At 37.9% G+C, this 23,476-nt stretch overlaps 1 protein-coding gene across 2 annotated transcripts; it reads left to right on the top strand.

Annotated features, from left to right (window-relative positions):
- The first annotated feature begins 1,364 nt into the window (after positions 1-1,364).
- On the top strand, positions 1,365-21,121 carry spint1a (serine peptidase inhibitor, Kunitz type 1 a). 2 transcript variants are annotated; one of them, XM_066694042.1, is made up of 11 exons: positions 1,367-1,633; positions 1,780-2,227; positions 5,418-5,575; positions 5,949-6,090; positions 12,942-13,112; positions 13,355-13,399; positions 14,340-14,465; positions 14,720-14,770; positions 15,129-15,299; positions 16,834-16,893; positions 17,981-21,121. In XM_066694042.1, the coding sequence occupies exons 2-11, from the start codon at positions 1,825-1,827 to the stop codon at positions 18,169-18,171; spliced, it is 1,518 nt and encodes a 505-aa protein (XP_066550139.1). In that variant the 5' UTR covers positions 1,367-1,633; positions 1,780-1,824; the 3' UTR covers positions 18,172-21,121. The 2 variants fall into 2 exon arrangements, with proteins under 2 accessions (XP_066550140.1, XP_066550139.1); XM_066694043.1 differs by lacking the exon at positions 15,129-15,299 and having other exon boundaries at positions 1,365-1,633.
- The last annotated feature ends 2,355 nt before the right edge of the window (positions 21,122-23,476 follow it).

Raw genomic sequence — 23,476 nt, 5'->3', positions numbered from 1 at the left:
GGAGAGCCGTCTCAGTGGAGTGAGCTGTGCAGAAGCCGGATTGCAGAGGATCAAGGAGTGAGTGCTGGCACAGAAAGTCAGAGAGCTGACGGTGGACCGCCTGCTTGAGAGTCTTGGAGAGGAAGGGGAGTATGGTGACAGGGCGGTAGGTCTGAGGAGAGGTGGCATCAAGGGTTGGTTTCTTGAGCAGTGGGATGATGGCAGCTTGTTTAAATGCAGAGGGGAAACAGCCAGAGAGGAGGGAGGAGATGAAGGAGGAGGGGAGGGATGGGCAGGACGAGACGTGAGAGGACAGAGAGAGTCAAGGGAGGAGGTGAGGGAGGAGAACAAAGAGGAGGTAGCACAGTTGACAGATAGATGGGAGAAAGTCAATGGAAGGTAAGAGAGTGAGGGCAGTGGAGGCAAGGGTGGAGGGGGAGACGGAGGGAGTGGGTGGAGTGGGGAGGGAGAAGGAAATGAAGTGGTGGTCCGAGATGTCCATGGTGTCATGGAGAGTGTTGAAGGGAAGCAGCCTCTAGAGAAGAAGAGGTCTAGCTTGCGGCCAGCCCTGTGAGTGTAAATAATCACTTATTTACATAATCGTTTAATATTTCACATCAAAATGTACTTTATTACCTTTTATTTCAAAATGTTTTATTTAAAATAATTATGAAATGTTACTATTGCAGTTGCTTGATTTCACTGTTAAAAGTGAAGCCTATTAAACCTTAATATGCTGTAGAACTGCAATTGCCCAAAACAAAGCATTTTCTTATCAAATCTGTTAAAATAGTGTTAAAAACAATGTACATTTCTAGACTTCTGTCACCTGTGTTTGGTGCTGCATTCAATGGTTATGTTTCTTCACTGCATAGTTGGTCCGCCCAGTTGTCTTGTACATTACAGGTTTGCATCAATACTCAACATTTACATTCAGTGTGATCCACAAGTCGCTTGGCAGTCTTGACATCAGGACTGCACTGTAATGGTAACTGCACCTGTTGCATCAATCTATTAGGTTTTACTCAGTACAATTACACCATGGACCTAGGAAAATACAGAGCAATGCTTGCTATCCATTATTTCCACAGTGTAACATATTATGTATCCATTTGGTTGGTTGTTCATGTTAATCTGAATGTGATTTTCCATGTGGGATATCTCAGTAAAGTCCTGCATTGTTCAACTTTGTCATTGTGCACATATGGCACCCCATTGTGTTTCAGTCACACTTCACACAGACATTAGCAGCATCAAAGCTAACCCAAGCTAACCCATTGTCCAAAACGAATGAGCTTTGCGTGCGTGTGTAAGTGTCGGTGACAGGTGAGTCTTCCTACCTGCGTCAGTGCGCTCGGTGTCGCGTTTCACTTCCGGGTCTGCGCAGAGGTAGCGACACACCTGAGCCGCACAACACGGGGCTTTAATTGTTCGTCGCGTCGCATCGAGAGGAAACACCCGAGCCACCTCTCAATGCGTCACTCTCGACAGAAACTAGACAGGGTTGTTGTTGGTTTGTTTGGGTTTTTTTTTTTTTTTTTGGAAGAAAGAAACTAGTAGATAAAAAGTGATTTGTGAAAGGACACCCGGCTTACATGGACTGAGTTGCACTGCGTTTGAGAAGGCGATTGGACAGGATCAGTTCCACAACAAGGTGACTTTTGTTTCATGTATAACTTGTATCCAATTCACTTTTAACACAAAGCAAAAGTTGTTACAATCAAACTTTAATGTGCTAGGTGTAAACTTATTAAGAAACTGCAATGATAAGTGAACGTATTGCTCTGTCTTTGTTTTCAGATTCTAGAGAAACACATTGGATCCAGGTCGTTTTACTGCCTTAAAATGACCCCGTTCCGTGTCGGATTATTCTGCTGGTCTTGGCTGCTTTTCCAAGGCGAAGTGGGGGCTCAGTCGGTTGGCGGTGAATGCTTTGCCAAATTCACCAGCGGCCAGTCAGACTTCGTCCTGGACACCGACGACTCGGTGAAGCAGGGGGCCACGTACCTGTCCTCGCCGGAGGTGAGACGAGCCAAGGACTGCGTCTGGGCCTGCTGCAAAGAGCCGAGGTGCAACCTGGCGCTGATCGAGAAGGATGGCGAGGACGAGCTGGTCAAGCACTGCTTCTTGTTCGACTGTGTGTACAAGCAAGCCTACGCCTGCAAGTTCGCCAGGAAGGAGGGATTCACCAATTTCATGCTGGAGTCGGTCTCCAAGACTTTCATGGACGTGCGCCGCGCCGGTGACGGTAAATTGGACCTTTTCATTCCCCTTTGTCTGCTTCACACGCTCGGTTTATGGACCTAGGTGCGACCGCAGATCGGTGTTGTCCAAAGGTATGTGTATAGATATGGTTGCGTTCTTGTGGCGCAGATTTCCACGGCGATCCCCTTGGCGCAGCTGCGCAGAACTGCGGAAATCTGCGCTACACGAACGCGACCTACAGGTGTATAGCGTGTTTGATCGCCTATGTAGGATTAAAACTGAAGTAAGCGTTGTCCATTCCTGGGATTGCAGCTACAATGGTCAATTAATGGATAGCATGACTTTGAAACTCTGCCCCTGCCATATAGACTGTTATTTAACAAATCAAATGTTAAATATATTAAATCAAGGAATTTACAGTGCATTGTAAAATACATTGAGATACTTCAGCAACATGGCTTAATTTCCTGCTTCTAATTACACCTGCTTTAACACCGTGAGGGCCCGAGTCCAACAGGTTTTGTGGGTCTTTCTACATTTCCCTTTGCTCACAAATTGGAAGAAATACCTTATGGGTTGAGTTTAGCAAATTGATGGTTCAATTAAGTAAATTAAAAGATAATGTGGCCCTGTAAGATCAGAGATCCCCACCACTACTACTGAACAATTCCATGTGCAAAGCTACTGGCCAGTCACTTCAAATTAGTGAAATCTTTTGAATCCACCACACAGGGAATTTCCTTTCAGTTGTCAAGATGTTCATTGACAGCAAATGGTGGCATGAGATATTACCTATTGCATGAGCACTTTTTTTTTTTTTTCCACCGAAGTGGCCATAGTGCTGCCATGTATGTACCATGACATCTTATTTTCCTCCAAATATGTCTAAATTAGACACAGGTCTTTTAATTCCAAATCAAACACTGATAATACTATCAGGGTTGCATTCTATTTTTTCCTGATTAGTATATATTCCCTTTTAAAACCTAGAACTAAACATCAGTATAATGTGGTGTGTGTGTGTGTTTGGGAGGGGACACAACAAATGTAATCAGACCTATTTCAGTTTGTTTTAATTACTTGTTTCCCTCTCCAAAGCTTTTAAGCAGCAGTCGTTGTTTCATAAATAAAAAATGTAACCTATTCAGTTAAGTTCCAGGTTTAAGGGAAATCTTAAACCCTGCAGAAGATTAATCTTAAATTAATCTGGCAATTGTCAACTGATTACATGTGACACTGAACTAGCAAGACTATGGAACTCCCTCCATGCTGTCACATTGGACACATGACTTGCTGAAACCCTAACAAAAGGTCAAACCCGTGCTTATTCTCCCATGAAATCTAGGCTTTTTTTGCTCACTTGTAATATAACTACCTTTATTCTGATTGACACACTCTTCTCTGTGATTGCTTTAAATATGACATGTATATATAAAATACTAATTCATTTCACAGTACTTATTTTAGATAAGTCATTTTGTAGCTTATTGTAGAAGTCTATCCAGCCCCCCATATTTTCCAAAGGAACTAGACGTGTTTGTGTTTCCGGAAAAGTTAGTAGAGCACCTTGATTTTGTTTTATTTTTTCTGTTATGTTAGTTGGTTAGCATCATTAACCATGAGAAAACAATGTGCAGTGTCCAAACACCAGTCATACGAAGCCAAAATATGATTTGGCTGTAAAACCAGTTCAGTGCAGTTTAGTATGCCAGTCATTGAAAGCTTGCCCGTTACTCAACTATACTTCATTTTACGGGGTGTTGATGCCTCATAAAGCCAGTAATCTCATAGTGCCATTCAAAATAGCCCACCTTCAATCCTGTTGTATTAGTCACTGGGTACTGAACCAGCCTAGGATAGGTAAGGAAAAATGTAATGGTTGCAACTCAACACGCACCTTTTACATGGAGGATAGAGGGGAAAAAACCTGTTTGATTACGGAATCCTCCCACAAGCCTGAACTCGTTATGAGTTCATTAGGCAGCCCCTCTCATGAATTCAGATGGGTTAGTTGTTCCTCAACACCCTCTCCTCTATTATGAGATCAGTAATGATGCTTAGATACCCAACATTTATCTATCTAACCCATCAGCTTTTAATGGCTTTTCGTACACCCAGAGATGTTTATGGCTGAGGCCTACACTTACGGAGTACAGACTTGTGTGTATTCTTGAAATCCGCCATGGATTTGCCTAATTAAGTTGTACAGTTTCCCGATTGTATGTAACAGGAGTAGTAGATTTCTATATTGAAGCACAGCAGATGATTGTCAGTCACCTATGTGCGGTAAAGGAAGAACTGCCCCACCCCGATCGTCCATTGTAATCTCTGGAGGTGTGGTGTGTGAAATGATGTCATGCATGCCAACACCATCTCAAGGAACTTGAGTTTTGTTGTTGGTGTTGGAATCTGTTTACTGTAGTGTTTTTGTACCCTTAACAGCATCTGTTAACTTATCTTCTGCACTGTTTTAAAATTTGGCTTTCAACTGATATGGATTTTTTTCTTTTCATACTTAGCTAAGCCATAGTTTATTTTTTACTTCTCTTTTAAGCAATGTGGGAAAGTGAGATTGAGAAATAAGCAGTTGTTTTAGATTGCAAGGTGTTGCAAGATAGTCCTCATTTCAGCTTGTTCTAGCATTCTTTTTAGGTGAACTGATGTTTTTTTTTAACTAGGCTTACATTGCAAGAATGTTTTTAACTCCTACAACACAGATGTTAATAGTTTTAATACAGAATCCTTGGATCCACAAAATGACATGTTGCACTCTCCATCTTGTCAATAATGTGATAATAATGTAAAATAAAAATAATCTCTTAATCATTTAGTAACAAAACATGCATTGCACTGCAATTAGACATCAGTCTTTAAAGCTGATATCTTGTGCTGGATAGTTAAAGGTTTAGGCCCAATTTAATAGCATGGCTATTAATGTTAAAAGCCTATGCTTGCAGCTCTTGCATAATATAAAATGCATTAAACTTCTAACCCATGAGAAGTTTATTTTCAACCTTGACATGCATCTTGCATTGTGGTCTTGGACAACTACACACCCTTTTAGCTTTCAGACTATTAATCATTTTTAAACTAATCAAAGGTAATATCTTCAAACAGAAAAATGCAAGATCAATTAAAATATTTATATATAATATATTTGCATCTTGCATCTTGCATAAGGTGGTTGCTAAATCTCCTAAATCCCGAAGTTCTCTTATTATTTTTTGTTCCAGGTGATGAAGATAAACCTCCAATTGCCAATGCTGGTCACGCCAGAGTTGTCCAGCCACATGAAGTGGTCATGCTTGAAGGCAATCAGAGTGAAGATGACCACAAGATTGTCAGCTATGTTTGGTCCCTGGTTTCAGGAAACCCCTCATTCACATTAGAGGTTTGGAAAGCTGGTTAATTTACATTATGATGTTGCCAATTTAATAGTTTTTGTTCTTGCTTATTAATCCTGAAGCTGCTTCAAACCAAACGTATATGCCATTACTCTATTTTAGTATCTGTATTTATGAAAAATATTCATTTTTTTTTTTTAAATGTAGTGCCTACCTGTTCTTTCTAAACCCATTAAAGTATAAACCATTAACAAAATTAAACAAACTTCCTGGCCTTAATTTTTGCTCCCCAACCCCCCAAAATGTGTTGCAACACTTGATGGTTCAAATACACTGGTTTATGTATGTATGTGTGTCGGAGGGGGGTTGTTTGGTACAGATGGACTGTTTTGATTTTTTTTCTTTTCCCCCCCCTTCTAGAAAACTCACCTGGATGATCAAGTCCAGGTGTCTGAGCTCATACCTGGGAAGTATGTCTTTCAGCTGACCGTTACAGACTCTGCCGGACAATCTGATTCTGCCCAGGTCACTATTCTTGTCCTCACGCAAGAGCAATCAGAGAGTGAGTAATCTGGAACTAATTTTTCCCCGCATTTTTTATTCTGCAAGTGAATGAAAATGCTGGGAGAATTCTCTGCCCTTGAACTACTTTGTTTGCAGATAATTCTGGTCCTATTACATCTGTGATCTTTGCTCTGGGTAAAACCAAGTTCCTCTTTTCTGTTTGTTTTGCAAGAGAAGAGATGAAAGATATATTTAAATTCTGAGCATCTGTGAAACCTTCTGCCAGCATAACGTGGTGTGCTAGTTTCTAACCACATAGCACAGTGGTTTACGTATGCATTTAAATGTAATGTATAAAAATTGTCAGAAAATATAACCTGTAAAACCTTAATATGTAAAATGTTCTCAAAAGCTTTGTCACTTGGCATATTCCATTATCCATTTATGTAAACATGGTTTTAATAACAACATCCCTGTACCAAACAATGCTTTTCATGGGGTATTGTTTGATCATAAAGGACATCATGCTTATTTTGAAGAACAGATGGCACTGGCTATACCGATCTGACCTCGGAAATTTAAGCGACAACATAGTGGGCTTGGTTGAAAAATAATTTAGTTTATAAGTTTAAAATTTATAATAACTGTTTTGCAATGCTATGACTAGCATCTGTCCATTTTGTTTATGTCTTGATATTGTGTGTTTTATCCAGGATATATTTATTATATAAAAAAAAACTGGTTTTGACCAGGTTCTGGGCTGAGGAGATGTCTGACAGCTAATGATAATGTCCATCTGCTGACAACCAACAGATCATGGCATTTCAGTGTGGTTGGTTGAGATGGGAACATAGTAATTTACTACAGAGTGGCAATGTCCCAACAGTCACTCTGAACTTGGTGATTAGTTCATATTTTAACGAGTTGTTAATGTTTCTTCTCCTATTTAGGTGGAATAGTATTTATATTATTGATATAATATATAATTATGATTTCTATAACAGCACACTACTCTAATTGTAGATATTTTACATTTATTATTATTATTATTATTATTATTATTATTATTATTTATTATTATTTATTAGCCTACATTATGCCTCAAGTAGTTTAAAACGTATTAGGAAAATATTCAAATTCAAAGATCTGTATTTAACTATGTCCTATTTAACTTTTTAACATTTGAAATTCATAATATTTTAGAATTTCCTCTATTTATATGTCTGTGTAATTTGTGTAGTTTATGATTCACTGTTCCTCTCCGTGCTTCGTGAAATGAAGGCATTGCAATGAACACACTAACCTTAATGAAGGCTGAGTTTCTTCCACACTAGCATATAAGCAAGTTTTAAATTGATAACCTTTAATCAGTAACGGCAGATGTCATGTGTGCTCTTTAAGTGTTTCGGCATGTGTTGTCATAATTACATGGATTGTGGAAAAAAAATATTGAATGGTCTTACTCCTCGATAGTGATTGTAGTTTCTATAAATATGAAGTGTTGCTGTGTCCCCAGCAACAGAGGAGATTGTGCAAGTAAACCATCCCACATTCAAGAAAGGAAAAATGATCTGCAATCTACAGTGATCACTTTAATCACCGTGCATTCCAACGTTTATTACATCACTTGAGTCACACCACTTGCCAACACTAGTTTGTATCAACAGGATAATGTATATTAATGTATATTAGTGTGTGTTCGCAAGGTAAATATTAACTCTTCTTTCAGTACAATTTGCAAAAAGTAATTTTATAATGTCTCTGAAAGGAAACAATATGTAGCATTCATATAGAATTTAGTTTCACTGATTTTATTTACAAATTGATTATCTTTTGGATACTGAAAGGTTTTCCCCCCATTGGGCAAGCATAATTTTTGTGATTTGATTCTAGTCATTGGCAAATCTAGATGTGGGGTTTACTTTCCTCATCTGCAGAGAAGAAAGGGAAGGGTTGCAGAGGAGAAGTGTAAAACAGGTTTCAAGATTGTTTATGGAAGGGTCTTGTAAATGGGAAGGAAATAGTTTTCCACTCTATGATAACATTGTAAAGCATTTTGGGTGTTTTTGTCCCTCCTGTATGGTTTCAGTACTGGTAAATATAAGAGTAAGTCTGAGCAAGTAAATTCCTTTCAGTTTTTTTTTTTTAATGTACTTCTGAGCATGAAAGCAATACCTTGGCCTAGTTGAGGAAATGTCCATCGTGGTTTTGAAGGGAGAATATCTCTTCTTGTCCCAGAGCCACAATTGTGAGTCTACAGGAGAACTGTATGGAAGCAGAGAGAAGGTTAACGTTCAATTTGCATATGAGGGTCTGCTCACTCGGCACGGTGGCTCGGTGGTTATCGTTGCTGCCTCACAGCTCCAGGTCCGAGTCTCAGCTCGGGGGGCCTGTCTATGTGGAGTTTGCACGTTCTCCCCGTGTCCACGTGCGTTTTCTCCGGGCACTTCGGTTTCCTCCCACCGTCCAAAGACATGTGAGTTAGGTTAATTGGCATCACTAAATTGCCCTGTTGGTATGTGTGTGTGTTGCCCAGTAATGGACTGGCGTCCCATATTGGGTGTATTCCTGCCTTGCACCCTATGCCTGCCGGGATCAGCTCCGACTTCCCCGCGACCCTCAGCTGGATTAGCGGTTTCGAAAATGGATAGATGGATGAATGGATGGATCTGCTCACTCATTTCATACACTTCTGAATTATGGCTTCATAATGGCTATGTTCTTCAACTACAGGTGAAATCAAGCCGTAATTAAAAGATGAAGATGGATTAAACTCTCTGTTTAACACTAAATCAGGATTAGTTTGATAGCTGTAATAGTTTAATGGTTGTCGGTGTTACACAGTATCATTCACTTTATAAAACGCATGGGCAAATGCACAGTTTAATTCAGTCCCTCTCTTGTTGATTGTTTTGGGAATCTTTTTATTTAGTTTTCAAAATATGTTCAGTATTCTGCTTTATGTAAGTAAACTATTTAAATGACTTCATTAAGTTTACATCCAAATTAAGATTCTTTAGGACTGAGAGATTTTATTCTTCTTCTGGTTAGAGAATGGCACGATCTACAATGATGGGCAACACCATTCTGTAATAGCACATCGTTGAATCATCATTGTCTTTTGTCTTCAGTGTACACTAGTGAATGTGCTGTTTTGAACAGATCTGGTGTAATGGCCACCCTTGTAGCTAAAATATGGAGGGGTGAATCAAAACCAGAAAGAAAAACAGAAAGGTAACATCAGTTTTGCATGCACCGGTTTACAACTTTTTGTTTTCTTGTTTGTTTTCGCTGACTGTTAAACTGGAATTCCACTTGCTCAGGAAACATGTTAAGACTAGTTCATGCTCTTCCTGTTAATCTATTAATCTAACACTGCATACCAGGTTTGTTTTGATAAAGGCATTATTAAAAAACGATAGACAAATGAATAAATACCTCATTGTGTCTGTCATGTATATACTTATATACATGGAATAAAACATTAATCTTCTATGAATGTGACCTGTAGAACTAGATATCGATTGTAGTTATTGTCATTTATGGTTGACTGGTTTTATCCAATGCTCTGGCCTTGGCTAAACCATGTTTGATAAAGGAAGTTGGTTCAAGTGATCTATTACACTTCACATTTAATTACCATATGAGCAGAGTGAAAAGTTTGAAATGTATTCCTTTCTGCTGCCTTGATTACCATCTGATCTTTTGGTTAATTAAATGCCCCCATTTAAAGAGAATTCCATCTTGGTCTTAACTAGATGAAGAGTCTAAATTCAGCAATGGAATCTGCAATTGTAAGTCTCAAGCAAATGGCTCGAGTTTCACAATAAATACACAATTGGAGTGGAAGGGACAATCTGGTTGAAGGTGGATCTGACTGCAACTGTTGCTCAACTGCAGTGCCTTCATTGCAAACCTAAGAAACCGGTTTAGCTGGTCACGATGTTGAGTCACATCAAGCAATTGGCTTTTCTTTCACTCATGTGATAGCCTGGACTAATCCAAAGAAAAAACCCTGGGGGGCTGCATTTTCAATTCCCAGGAGACTGAAGGTGGAAATTTCAATTTTATTTCCTGTTGACAACTTGCCCGAAAAGCATTAGTGACCTTGATCCAATCCAACAGCAGATGAATAGGGTTGTATAATCTGATAAGGGCAGGGTTAAATGGATTAATGGAGGAAGACCATAAAATCAACATTAGGTTTTATTTTTTAATTTTTTTATGAACCTGTTTTGTCTATAGGGTTGTGCTAGGTTTTCTGACTCCCTGACTGTACAGTGAAACAATGCCTTGGCAAGGACCTTTACTGAAAGCTTTATGTAGGTATTCATTAACTATGACCAACCTAAGCCAGGTGCTGAATGTGCAATAGTCCATAATAAATCTTAAAAGTGAAATGAGTAGAGCAGATCTTTTTTGTCTGAGGGCAAAATTTTTCGATTCTCCATTCCCTGGGGGTGGAGTAAGTTGATTCCACTGTGAAGGGTGCACATTTTCATTTGTCTGCTTCCATTTCATGGCTGTTTCACAGGTCTCTGTACCCAGCCAACTTAAATTGGCCATTCAGTTATATAGTATAAATATTATGTTTGCTTGTTTCAATGCTCTGATGTGTAAGCTGAGAATCTTTTTTTTTTAATAACTAGAAATACACTTTTTAAAATGCATAATATTTGCTAAATATGTGTAACCAGATTCTTGATATGTCAAAAATTACTGTTCTAGAAATTCCATGTGACTTACTACAATAACAGATCGTACCTTCTGTGATCGAAAACAAATGGAAGAAAGTGTGCAAAGCCAGGAGTTGGCTGTGATTACAGTAAATTTGCCACAGACTAATCTCATATGACATATAAGGGCAACGAATCTCATTGAAAGTTGTAAACACGCAATACAGTAAGCTGTATTTGGTCATTCAATTGTATCATATTTGTTTTAGATAAATGGCCCATAATCACATTTTAAAACCAATTGTGTGTATATAATACATGGAAATGGAAAAGCAATCTTGTGATCCATTGACATTATCAATAAACTGTTAATTCTGTTTTATATTATCTTATAATAATCTTATCTTAGTCCTTTGAATAAAACCTGAAAGGGAGGGGGTGATTTTAGAATTACATGGCAATATGATTTTGTTATGGCTGCACATGTTGGTAAGTTTGCAGTGTTTGTTACATTTTTCTTGTTCTTTTTAATTAAAGGGAACGCAGATTATCTTGACAAACTTAGTTTTTACTCTGGTTATATCTTTTTTTATTTATTCATGATTTTTAATCTCTCATTGGGAGCTTTAGAATTCAATCTTAGAAGGAAAAATACTGTGACTGGAAATGATTATGAAGTTTAGAAGGCAGATTCTTGTTCCATCTGTGGCTTTACATTCTTACCATCCATACTTGCCATTTAAAATGGCAAATCTTTCAGTACACCTGAGATGTGGATCAGGTTGTTGTCCTTAGGCCTTTGTTATGACATGCAGCAAGTGACTATGGGAAATGGAAAAGTACTCAGGACTGAAACTGGATAGGGGTGTCTTCAGCAGCATTGGACTGCATCACAGAAACTTCCACAATGTGGTTCAATTTGGGCCAGTTGCTGCAGCATCGCCCCCTCAGAACAGGAAGCAAGGCTCATGGGTAATCGTGGACTGCTTGCATTTCTGACCCACATTAAGTTTCATAAACAATTTTTTTTAAAAAGGTCAGAAACAATCTCTGCTGGCCCTTTAATACAAATGGAGAGTTATGTATAACAAAACCATGCTTTATAGAAAAGGGCTGGCTAGTCAAAAGGTAAATGCAAGAGGACAGGCTTGACTAACATGTCCACACCCAAGCTTTCTGGCATGCCTCTGTCCTCCTGCTGGCTATTGATGGTTGAATGGAGAGAGTTGCTTTGCTGGAATGGCTAATTGATTGGCCATACTCGAGTGCCCATTCCTGCTCTCTCTCGCTGACTGATGATTCATCCATCCCTTTCTGGTCTTCAATTAATCAGGGTTTCTGAGCCCTGCCATAAAATACCACGGTTTGTCATGCCATAACCTTGTTTCTAGGAATACAGGAAACCCATTAATGTGCCAGCTTTACATTTTTGAACTTGTAAAATGACAATGGTGTATTTATTCCTTTTTTCAGAAACGTTTCCATATTCCCTTTATTTTACATGTTCTGAACTGCTTGTTTTAAAAGATTTGGGACATTTCTATGTGGTAATTATACCCCATTCCATGACTGCAAAAATCATGTGTCCCACTTTTCTATGGCTTGGCAACTGTTGTATTTAAAGAGTTCAGATTAATTCTGACAATCAAGTTTACAGGAAAACAGTTTCTTGTGCTGTATTGCAGGGAAGGAAAGCTTTTGAGAGAACTTCCAAAGCCAAAGTGATGGTGTGGAAACTTTACCAGAGTGTGACTGATCTGCGGCAGTAATAATTTGCCTGCCTGCCAGCTCTGATGCATCTTCAGAAAACCATTTTTGCTCAGATACATTCACCTTATGGGTTATGCTGATTTATTCCAGAAATGGAAACTGTTTTGCAAGTCTTCACCTTCATAAGAAGCAAGAGCTTGACAAAATATTGACAAACTTCCTAGTTAACTGCTTTCTGTGTCTGCAATAAAATGTTAGTATGAAGCATATCAATGCAAATAAAAATATATTGGAACAAAATGTGTCCTTTTATAATGGCAGCTCTTGGATGTTAAAGCCCGTACTGCCTTCCTTTCCATCTTGTTGTAACACATTTCTATTGCATCTTGATTTTAATTCTTCATATTCCATATTGTTTTCAAAATCAATTGCAGATTATTTTTCATGCTTGTTTATCTTCTTCCAAATCTAATTAATAGACATGTTTCATATCTGTTCTCTCTCTCTCTCTCAAATTCTCCAGGTCACTGTCTGGTTCCAATGAAGATCGGCCCTTGCCGGGGTTCGTTCGCTCGCTGGCACTACAATGCGGCCTCTGGAAGTTGTGAGAGCTTCCTATTTGGAGGTTGCAGGGAAAACCGGAACAATTACTTGACGCAGGATGAGTGTAAAAAGGCTTGTGAAGGAGTGACAGGTAAGGCTCTAGATACTTTGTCTCTTCTTGATGTATTTTGTTATAAAGTGAAAACGTTCTGCTCAAGGGCTGGCGTGTTTGCAGACATGATGCCGCATGCAACACGCCAAGCCGCCCTCTCAAGAAAGCCAAGGAAACGCCAGAAAATTCCACAATTTAGACCACACCACAGTTATGGAAGATGTACAAATACTTGACCATTGTAACCTTTTAAGATTGACTTTTCTTTTTCTTTGTAATAGAATCTTTGCCATCACCGGGAGGCAGAAAGATCTTGCCAACTTCTGGTAAGTATTTAAAATTACAATCCTCACTTTTTATACTCCAGTATATGGGTCATTCTCCCAAAACATGTACCACTAGTGTTACACGTGAGTCCAAAATTGATCATGCCATTATCTATTATATTCTTGTTTTTTAATTATTAAATTCATTATCTAAAGACCTCTGTATGAAAAAATACATAATCAGCCAGATACATTGTGCTAGTGGCATGTTTTTACCACCCCCCTAGGATTTTGATTGGAACAAAGACGCCAAACAGGTGTACAGAAAGTATATGTATATTATTATCTTGTGTTCTTTGTTGATATGTTAAAATGAACATATCTAACTGTCTGCATGCATCAGTGGGTATTCATGAGAGTCTGCATTGGTGCATGTCACATTTTTAAAAAGGTGCATGCTGAGGCCATGTTTGGGTGTTTCATTCTCTGGCATATCCAACATTTTGCTACCTGTTCGGGTATTTATCATGATCTTTCTGATGTTTTTCTGCTGAAGACTTGCACAAAAAGGTGTCATGGTGAAACGGAGAACAATTCACTAAATACAGTGCTTGAGATCTGTGGTCACGTTCATGTAGCACAGATTTCCACAGTTCTGTGCAGATCTGCCCTGCTTCACCAATGGGATCTGTGGAATTGTGCAGCTCTGCAGAAATTTGGAAATCCGCGCAGCACAATTGCGACCTGCAACAAATGCAAAATAAGCACAAAAACAAAAAATATATAGATTTTTCTTCATTTTACATGCATGATAACAATGTATGTTAAGATGTGTATTCATATTTTTTTAACTAACTATTGCCAAATTGTTGATCACCCTCAGTGGTACATGTTTTGGGAGAATGACCCATATATAATGCATCTGCCAACATCACTAGGAATGTGTTCCTAAGTGAAGAATTGTGAAATGCAGGTCCTCACAGAATGTCCCCCCCCCCAGACTGCAACACTCCCTGCCAAGACACCCAGTTTACCTGTGACAACAGGTGCTGTATTGACAAAGGGCTCGAGTGCGACCAGAAGAAGCAGTGCGAAGATGGGTCGGATGAAGCCTCCTGTAAATCCAGTAAGAACTCTACAGGTTCCTTCCACAGGCTCACCTGTTTACATCTCGCCAATATGGGAAACCGCAACAAGAAACGCTAAGAATGATGGGATATTAGCTTTGACAGTCAAGTTGGTGTTTGTATAACACTCTGAAATCCTCTAAATATAACGTAATGCTTTAGATTATTTTTCTGTCTGTTTGTTCTCCAACTTTTATTATTCACTTGCATATAAAGTGAAATCAATGTCCTAATAAAGATCCTTCTCTTATAGTCGATGAAACTTTTACCCGTCTGTTGAACATTCAAATTGAGAAGAACAAAGGTAAGAAGCAAGTTTTGTCTGTAGTCTTTTTGTTAGACCTTGCATTTTAAAGCCTTTTACTTTAAGACGCTTATCCATTATTGGTCACTCTGCATGTGTGGGAACATATGGTCTACTCTTGTAAATCAATGATAATTGTAGGGTGAAGGGTGGGCCTACACTTTATCAACATCATCATGAACAGCTGCTTTTGTATTACTACTACTACTACTGTATTATATGTACTGTATGTATGTAATAGACATTTTCAGATTATAAATCTCAATAGGCCATTGATAATGAACGCATACGATTTATTTTGATATTTATCATGTTAGATTTGCCCTCTGGCTCATTGTGGCTGTTTGCTGTGCTTCAGTCCGTTGCACAGATCCGCCAGCTACTGGACCCTGCCGCGCCAGTATGACCATGTGGTACTATGACCCTGTGAACGAGAGGTGCCATCGCTTCAACTATGGGGGCTGCGATGGCACTGAGAACAGGTTTCCAACAGAGGACATTTGCATGGAGGCCTGCAAAGGAGTAACTGGTGGGGAAATAGATGATCCATCTATATATATATATATATATATATATATATATGTGTGTATATTCTCACACCATGGGGGGTTGCCATGATGCTGGGCTCTTGATATAGGCAGGGTCTCAGGAAATAGACATGAGAACAACAGTGCCAAAGCAAAAGAAAACCTAAAACAAACCCTAGCAGTCCCTAACTAACCAAACACTAAACGCCTAAATACACAGCAAACAGTCAAAGCGTAATCCAAAGGGTAGTCAAATTCCAAAGCAAATGTTCGTTACTAGGTCGGATTCTCTTCCAAAGCAATTCTTAGTTTCTCTCACTACTTCATCCCACTCCTTCACAAAGGGATCCAACTTCCTGTCATTATGAGTATTGTTGGGGGGGTTGTGTATTGAAGGGTGTAACAGCCGACACATCATTTTGCTGGAGATTGAAAATCCACTCGCAACTACTAATGGGTAGTTTATTTTGCGTCCAAGACCCTGAGAATTAACAGCCATTTCATTATTCCATGATCACTGCGCTGTCTGTAGGTGGAACTTGAATGTTCATAACCGGCATGGACATGACAGGTAACAAAAGTTACCGGAATTTTGTAAACAAATTCCTCCGATTCAGATTAATTAACTTGGCCATTCTCCAACTATATAATAGCATTGAATGTGTGTGTGTCATCTGTATAAACCAGTCTGCTGTATGTGTTCTAAAATAATCAAAGTCAGGAATGTCACACTTTACTGCTTTATTTTCATGCCACATTTCAAACATTTTCTGTCAATTTTTTGAAGGCAAGAAATAAAATGCCAAATATTCTGAGGTGTATCTTTTATTCATGTGTTAAATATAAAAACATAATTATGTAGTACTTTGGGCTGTAATAACTGGGGTCAAAATCCTTGTATTCTAAATACCCACAGTCAGTATCACATTTTAACACAAATTTGTGTGTGTTTGTGTAATATACATACACAGCTCTGGACAAAATGAAGAGACCACTTCAAAATTACCAGTTTCTCTGATTTTACTATTTATAGGTATGTGTTTGGGTAAAATTTGTTTTATTCTATAAACTACTGACATTTCTCCCAGATTCCAAATAAAATTATGAATGGAATGTAGAGATGCTGATTTAAGAAAACATTGCAGTGGTCTCTTAATTTTTCCCAGAGCTGTGTATGTGTTTATATATTCCATATTTATATATATAAATTGGGGGGTGGGGGTGGGGGAAATGTATATAATGGAAAAAAACAATAACAACAACAAAAAACAAATTCTTGCAGAACAGAATGGAAGTATAAATGGCGAAAATCTACGCATTCTAGTTTATTTGCTTTTTACATGCATCCACTGAAAATCTATAATTTCTCTGCTTATTCTAGAAGTAGAAACATATTCTGTGGAGTAAAAGTCTTTTATACACACTCTCATAAAAAATGTTGTTTACAAGGTAATGTAATGTTGTTCATAGTTGGGAACATTTGGAAATTAGAGGTAATAAGCCAATTGTATGAGAATTGTTTCTGGTATTTTACAGGAAAGGATATGTTCTCAAGGAAGTTTGCTGAGCGTCAGGAGTCTGACAAGTCCGAATCAGGTAAGTAGTTTTTGAATATTTTGAGTCTTATCTCAAACTATAAAATTGCCATGGTAACCTACTACAGACCGACTTGTTCTTAATGAATTATCACATTTAATATCAATAATAATTTGCAAGTAATAAGAATACAATACTTCACACGTAGAATCTGATCTGCTTCCTCTACTGGATGCCTGACCTTTTAATTTATACAAACATCTAGTTTAGGTCTGCTTACAGGTTTATGTGATGTATTTATAATAACAGCTTATTAATATTGATATGTAGGCTATTGATCGGTTCTTTATTTTCTTTGAAAGTAATTATAACCCTTTGCAGCCGAAACTTTCTAATATAATTTAAACGTGCTGGTTCAATGGGGAATCAAATTAATATATTTCCCTTTTCAAATGTCTATCTTCAGTTCTGGAAGTCTAAAAGTGCTGTTCACCTGAAAGCGAAGCACATTTAGTAGGCTATCAAAATAAATCGTATGCGTTCATTATCAATGGCCTATTGAGATTTATAATCTGAAAATGTCTATTACATACATACATACAGTACATATAATACAGTAGTAGTAGTAGTAATACAAAAGCAGCTGTTCATGATGATGTTGATAAAGTGTAGGCCCACCCTTCACCCTACTGACACTCTGCAATCCCAGAAATCTGTTGATTTGATGGGCATGCAAACAGTCATCCTCCTTCAGCACGTTTTCCAGGACAGTGAGCCCATGTGTGAGATTGAGGTCGGCACTCTGAGCAGGCCATGTCATGTTTTGCAATCTATTGTAAAAAACAAATACTTGTCACACTCCCAGTTTTAGTGTCATGGTGTATTATTCTCAAGCTAGATATTACTGCCTGTTACTATAAGACTCTTTGAACACCAGCCATCCGCATGAGATGCTGCAATAATTCATGCTGACAACCACCAAGCCCCACATAAAACCAAAATCTCCCCTCGTCCAGTCCACGAGGAATACTATTACTGACACAGGGAGGATATCCCAATACTTTTTAAAATCGTGTAAGAAAACTGGTGTATATTTTAATTGGTGAGGCATTCATTTGTGTTTTGTTTTTTCCCCCCTCCCTCTAAGGCACCATTGCAATAGCTGTTCTTCTAGGTGTTGCCATTGCAATTGTCCTGGCCATTCTGGGCTATTGCTTCCTGAAAAACAAGAAGGAGCGCAACAGACAACCACAGCGTGTAGTGGTCAACGGCTCCACCATCTCCACCACAGGAGACACCGAGCGCCTCGTCTACAACTCCACCACCAAGCCCATCTGAGGAGCACACAAACAGACTTTTTCACTTCCCATTCAGGCAGGATCTCCCAATTTGTGGAGTGAGTCTGCTTTTCTTTTGGTCTGCCTTGGTCTTACTGCTTTTTCCCCAGTAAGACCAAGTCATTTTCTCCCGTTCGATGTTCTTGACAATTTGTCAGCGCAAGCCTCTGTGATGATGCATGTGAGTTTACATGGAAAGTTTGCATCTGGCAGTATTGCCCCACTTAGATCTAGCAGATTAACCTGGAAAAATAATTTGGTCTGTACATTTAAACTATGATTTTTGTTAGGTTTTTGGCATTTAATCCAGGAAAGCCAATTGATCTCAGGTTGACACCGCTTCATTGAAACTCGGCCAAACGTGGGGGTTTTGTTTTTTGTTTTTGCTTTTGTACGTAAATGCCTTAGATGTCTTGGTGACTACAGATTTTTAACTCAAATGATGCGTAGGTGTATATAGATTTCATTTAAACCAGTTCAGTCACAATGAGTTGTCGTCCACTTCTTTCTCAGTTTGTTTTGTTCTTATATCCATTTATACAAGATCCCGTAGAACATGTTGTATATCATATCTGTTGGGATCCTTGTTGCTGCTGTTTTACCTACATACACAGAAACCTTTGATTGAAATGACTGCCAGTTAGCTTTATGAATTACTACCGTTTCTTTTTAAGTGTTATTTAACACTCCAAAGAGGCTTCTAAGGTTGTTGTTTTTTTGTATTTGTAAAATGTGCCTTGCTGAAAAAATAATGTATATAATTTTCTATGTGTAGGGGTGCTACAGAGTTAGTTGATTTTATTTTTAACACGTAGAGTTGTCATAAAATAGTTTTTTGGTCATGCATGTGTCGGTAAGAAAATCTTATTCTCCAAGAAAATCATTCCAGCTAACAAGTTATGTCAAAAGTCTTACCAGCACATGGGTGGTAGGTACATATATGGAGTCTTTTGTCATCTTTAATATTTTTGTAATGTGACCCTCACAAATCTCATAAAAATACACGATTATGCAAAATACCCAGCAGGTGCCCATGCTCCTAAATACTCCAAACAATTGTACACCTACGCATATGCACACACACATACCAGATTTTGAAAAACTAAATCTGTTGATGTAGGTGATTCCCAGAGGGTTGGGGCTTGGTGTGATAAACACTTGCAGTGCTACTCAATAAGAAAAGTTTACATTTTGCTAGTGTAACTAGTAAAGATTGTAAAGAATGGTGAATACTATTGGTCGTATACTTTATTGTTATGCATATGTTGGTTGGAATATTTTCACCAGTCCACCATAAAAGGGTACTTGTTTTATCCACACCCACACCCCACCCCCTCTTTAGGAAATAATGGGACTTTGAATCGATGGCAGTGCAGCAGCTATAATTTTCTCCTTCAAAGAAAATAAACCAATGTATAGCTCCATCATGGAAGAAATGTAGAATAATTGGTTAATTGAGAGCTGCTTGCTTCACTCAGATTGCACTGCTTTCATCCCTGTCTTCAAACTCCTTCACCAGTTTTTAAGAGGGTGTGGGGGGGGGGGGGGGGGGTCTGACTTATCCTCTTATCACCTGTCTTTCAGCAAAATGTTTTCCATATGAACTCCTTACTCCCCATACTGTTAAGGTTCCCTTGTCTACTATTTTTTCCAGCAGAAATGTGGGATTGTTTTTAATAATAATAAAACCTTTTTTTTTATTATTCCTGTCATTTCTTACTACTTGTGTATAAATTGTTTAATCTACATGTATATTTTAAACAAATCTTTACTATTGAAATGAAACGGTCATAGTTTTGTAAATAATTGTAATCTGGTTTTGCAAAAATGCTTATAATAAATCCAAGTAAGGGGAATTGTAGAAATGGAGGGATTTTTTTTTAATACACAGAACATATTGTACATATGAATACATCTTCTAGGTTAAGAGAGAATACTATGTTAACTTCTGGTCATTGAATGAAGATTCCCACAGGTTAGCCCAGTTTCACATTTGGTGTTGATGTAAATTTGGTGCAATGAACAGAAGGTGTGTGATTCCAGCACAGGGTGATAAGAGTTTAAAGTGATAATTCAGATGGCTGTTTTGATTCCCTGCCAGCAGTTTGTTTGGTGGGATGCTGTATTAATTCATACAAGATCATAAGAAGCTGATGTTTGCAGCATCTACACCAACTGAATTCCCTTTTATTGTAAAATCAGGTGGGGTAAAGTGAGTGAGCAGACATGAAATTTAAAATCTAGAAGTACAACACTAATATAGTTTGTATATGTTTAACAGAGGTACAGCACAGAACAGCAGGCACACATTCATGCTTTTTATTGTTTCCCTTTCTGTGTCTTGAGACATGGGTAACATTACTTGCCCTATTGGTCCCCTTCTCTTGGCTTGATTTCTGGCTACACAGAATGGAATGAAATAAATACATCCTGGAACTTCTAATGCATTTCAAATGATCTCCCTTTTGGTTTTGTATTTTCCCCTGTGCATTAAGTAATTTCTTATGTTTGGCTTTTGATTTTTCTGATTTATAAAACTAATACTTTTGTTAAATGTAATCTACCTGATGTATTTTACTAAATTTGTAGATTTGTTATATGGATGAATAATAGCCTAGATGGTATATTCCTGTGAGTGGGGGGTTTTAAGGTTTTTATAGTTAGGCATACAAATGATCAAATTTGACAGATATTGTTGATATTTTCACATGCAAATGGGTGTCCATTACCAGTATCTGTACACCAGTTATTACTCCTGGTCTTTGCAACTAGCTAGTTTTGTAATTCATGGACTTTATTGGCTTTATTCCCATACCCATACGTTAGTCTCATACCCCCAAAAACACACACACACACACACACACACCTGTCTGTATCTGCTGCATCTGAGTGTAAAGAATGTCCTGGGTTAAGTCAATGTGTTTTCTAATTAAAGAAAGAGGGGAAACATATTATTGACTACTGTCTTTATTTTATTGATTGAAATTACTTTTTTGAAAGAAAGTCTTTAAGAGCATCAAAGCAGAAAAAGCAAATATTGTTTTTAAGGTGGGGGGGGACTTACACCTGAATCACAGACCTTGATTAGCACAATTATGGTACTACTCTATGGTACTACTAATATTGGGTAGTTCAAGACTAGTGCTAATATGTGTCTGGGAAACCAGCCCAAAGTGATCATATTTTAAGTTCTACATTTCACCAGATGGTGTCAGTGTTGTTTTTAAAAGCATGATGTTCTGTTATGGGTTCATTTTCTGTGTAATTCCCACACAAAAGCAAAACAAGGCTGCATACAGATTCTTTCAGAAATGGACCGTAGTTCCCAACTCAAGATTGTGGACTTGCTCACAAAATAAGTAATGGTGTTGCTATCTGGCATATAGTATGGGTTTGTCCTCCAACATCTTTGCCCCACTCCAGTTTTGCAAGTTCTGTATGGGTCTGGAATGATTGGGTATTTCCAATCTGTTTCAGTGCTGTCTAAGTGTAATTCAGTCAGTTTTTAACCTTAAAATATAAGTTTGAGATACAGATCATATAGAGGACCGTAAAAACTGAAACTTTAAATTTTTCTGCTGTTCTGAAGCGAAAGCTTCAAGACACTTTGTAAGATAAATTAAGTTTGAGCATTGTTGCAAACCCACCTTGACCATCAGCCTTGTTCTTGGCAGCTTACAAATCTTTCCATTATGTTGTCTATATCTGTCCGCTTTCAAAATTTGCTACTAATAGCTTTATTTATCATGCATTATAGATGCATTGTCTATTGCCTATTGAGTGCTTGCATCTGCATTATTTAAACTATATATATATATATATATATATATATATATATATAGGCATTGTTTTACATTAGAATATTACTATGACTAATATTCCTATTTTATCTAGAATACAAATTATATAACTGTGGATGCTTCTTATAAAGAACACTTTTTGTGATTGTGAAATGATAATACACACCTAGGGCTAGATCAAATCATAACCATTAATTGACCCAGTCATGAATCTCCAATTACGAATTTGTACCCTATCGCATTTTAGTTTACAGAAAATGCATTAAACCACGATAGGATACAGATTGGTATTTTGCGATTCTTGGGTAGGTCAGAGTTTTGATTTAGTCTAGCTCCTAGTGTTGTTATTCTGAACTGATTTTCCAACAAATGCCTTGAGGTTTACACAGGTACTCGTTTGTGCAGTGGCTTGTAGAGACTTGTGTCCCACTGTCTGTTCCCACCTAGACAAGAAGAACATGTAAACAAATTAAAAGGTGTGTAAATTTGAAATATATTTTCCAGTCCCTTCTTTCCAGGACACAAACCTCTTCATTTGTAAGGATACCTTTGTCAAGATGACTGCTGTTATAGAAATCCACATTGGATTTAAACAGCGTATTGTATAAAATGTTTATATTATTCTCTGTTTCAGTGGATTGTACCTCCTACCTGTCACAGAGTACTGGTTCCCAAATTGAGATGTCAGCATGGGAGTCGGTTATGGTGGTGATGATGATGATTATTATAGCAGGGTGAATTAAGTGAATTTCTCAAGATAGTAAACTCAACTCATAAACATCCAAGCCCGTTTGTCATAAGAGTTTCATTTTGCAAAGTGACCATTTGAGCTCGATAAGAGCATGTATTGCACAAGACTGAACTTTACACGACAACACACAAAAGCTGAATTTTATTCTCAAACATCTGACCGAAACCCACCACAGGTGCTCGGTGACCTCTTATCTTCCCTCACGGTGAGTCATTAAAGGAAGAATGTGTCTATTCATGAGTCCACATTTTACTGCTTAAGTTTAAACCATTTGAACAATTGTTGCCCTCTTCTTTGTTCAAGTTGTCCTGCTGTAATATCATTATGAGATGCAACCCATCAAATCTAAATTAGTCAAATATGTGATGAGTCTTAAGTCTTACAGTTTTTGGTGTCTGCTTTATAATGTTACATGTAACTTAAAGTGGTGTTGTTGTCCCTTATGGATTTATGAATACAGAAAGCATACATATGAGAGATTTGGATAATACTTGGTGAAAAGATAGGCACAGATATAAATGGTCACTTGTTGTAAAGAAAACACCTTGAAAGTAAAATTCAGAAGATAATACAAATGTAATCTGTTGACCTGATCTGAGGTTTCAGAATCTAAGCACAGACTGCACTCCTGCTGTAAGTCATTAAAAAATAAATGTATTTAAAAACTCAACTACAAGGTGTTGACAATATCACTGTCTCAGCTTGTACTGGCATATGCAACAATCTGATCTGTTACAAAGTCCTTAAGAAAGCCA

This window comes from Amia ocellicauda, chromosome 21 (assembly GCF_036373705.1).
Source record: "Amia ocellicauda isolate fAmiCal2 chromosome 21, fAmiCal2.hap1, whole genome shotgun sequence".
Taxonomy (NCBI): domain Eukaryota; kingdom Metazoa; phylum Chordata; class Actinopteri; order Amiiformes; family Amiidae; genus Amia; species Amia ocellicauda.
The sequence above is the reverse complement of the archived record's forward strand: the minus strand, read 5'-3'. Positions and strand labels throughout refer to the sequence as shown.

Excerpts from the sequence above, each read along its gene's own strand:
- spint1a (XM_066694042.1), top strand. The coding sequence starts at position 1,825 with ATGACCCCGTTCCGTGTCGGATTATTCTGCTGGTCTTGGCTGCTTTTC. Across the intron at positions 2,228-5,417 it reads CGTGCGCCGCGCCGGTGACG|GTGATGAAGATAAACCTCCA; the intron begins GTAAATTGGACC and ends TTTTTGTTCCAG. Across the intron at positions 14,771-15,128 it reads TCAAATTGAGAAGAACAAAG|TCCGTTGCACAGATCCGCCA; the intron begins GTAAGAAGCAAG and ends GCTGTGCTTCAG.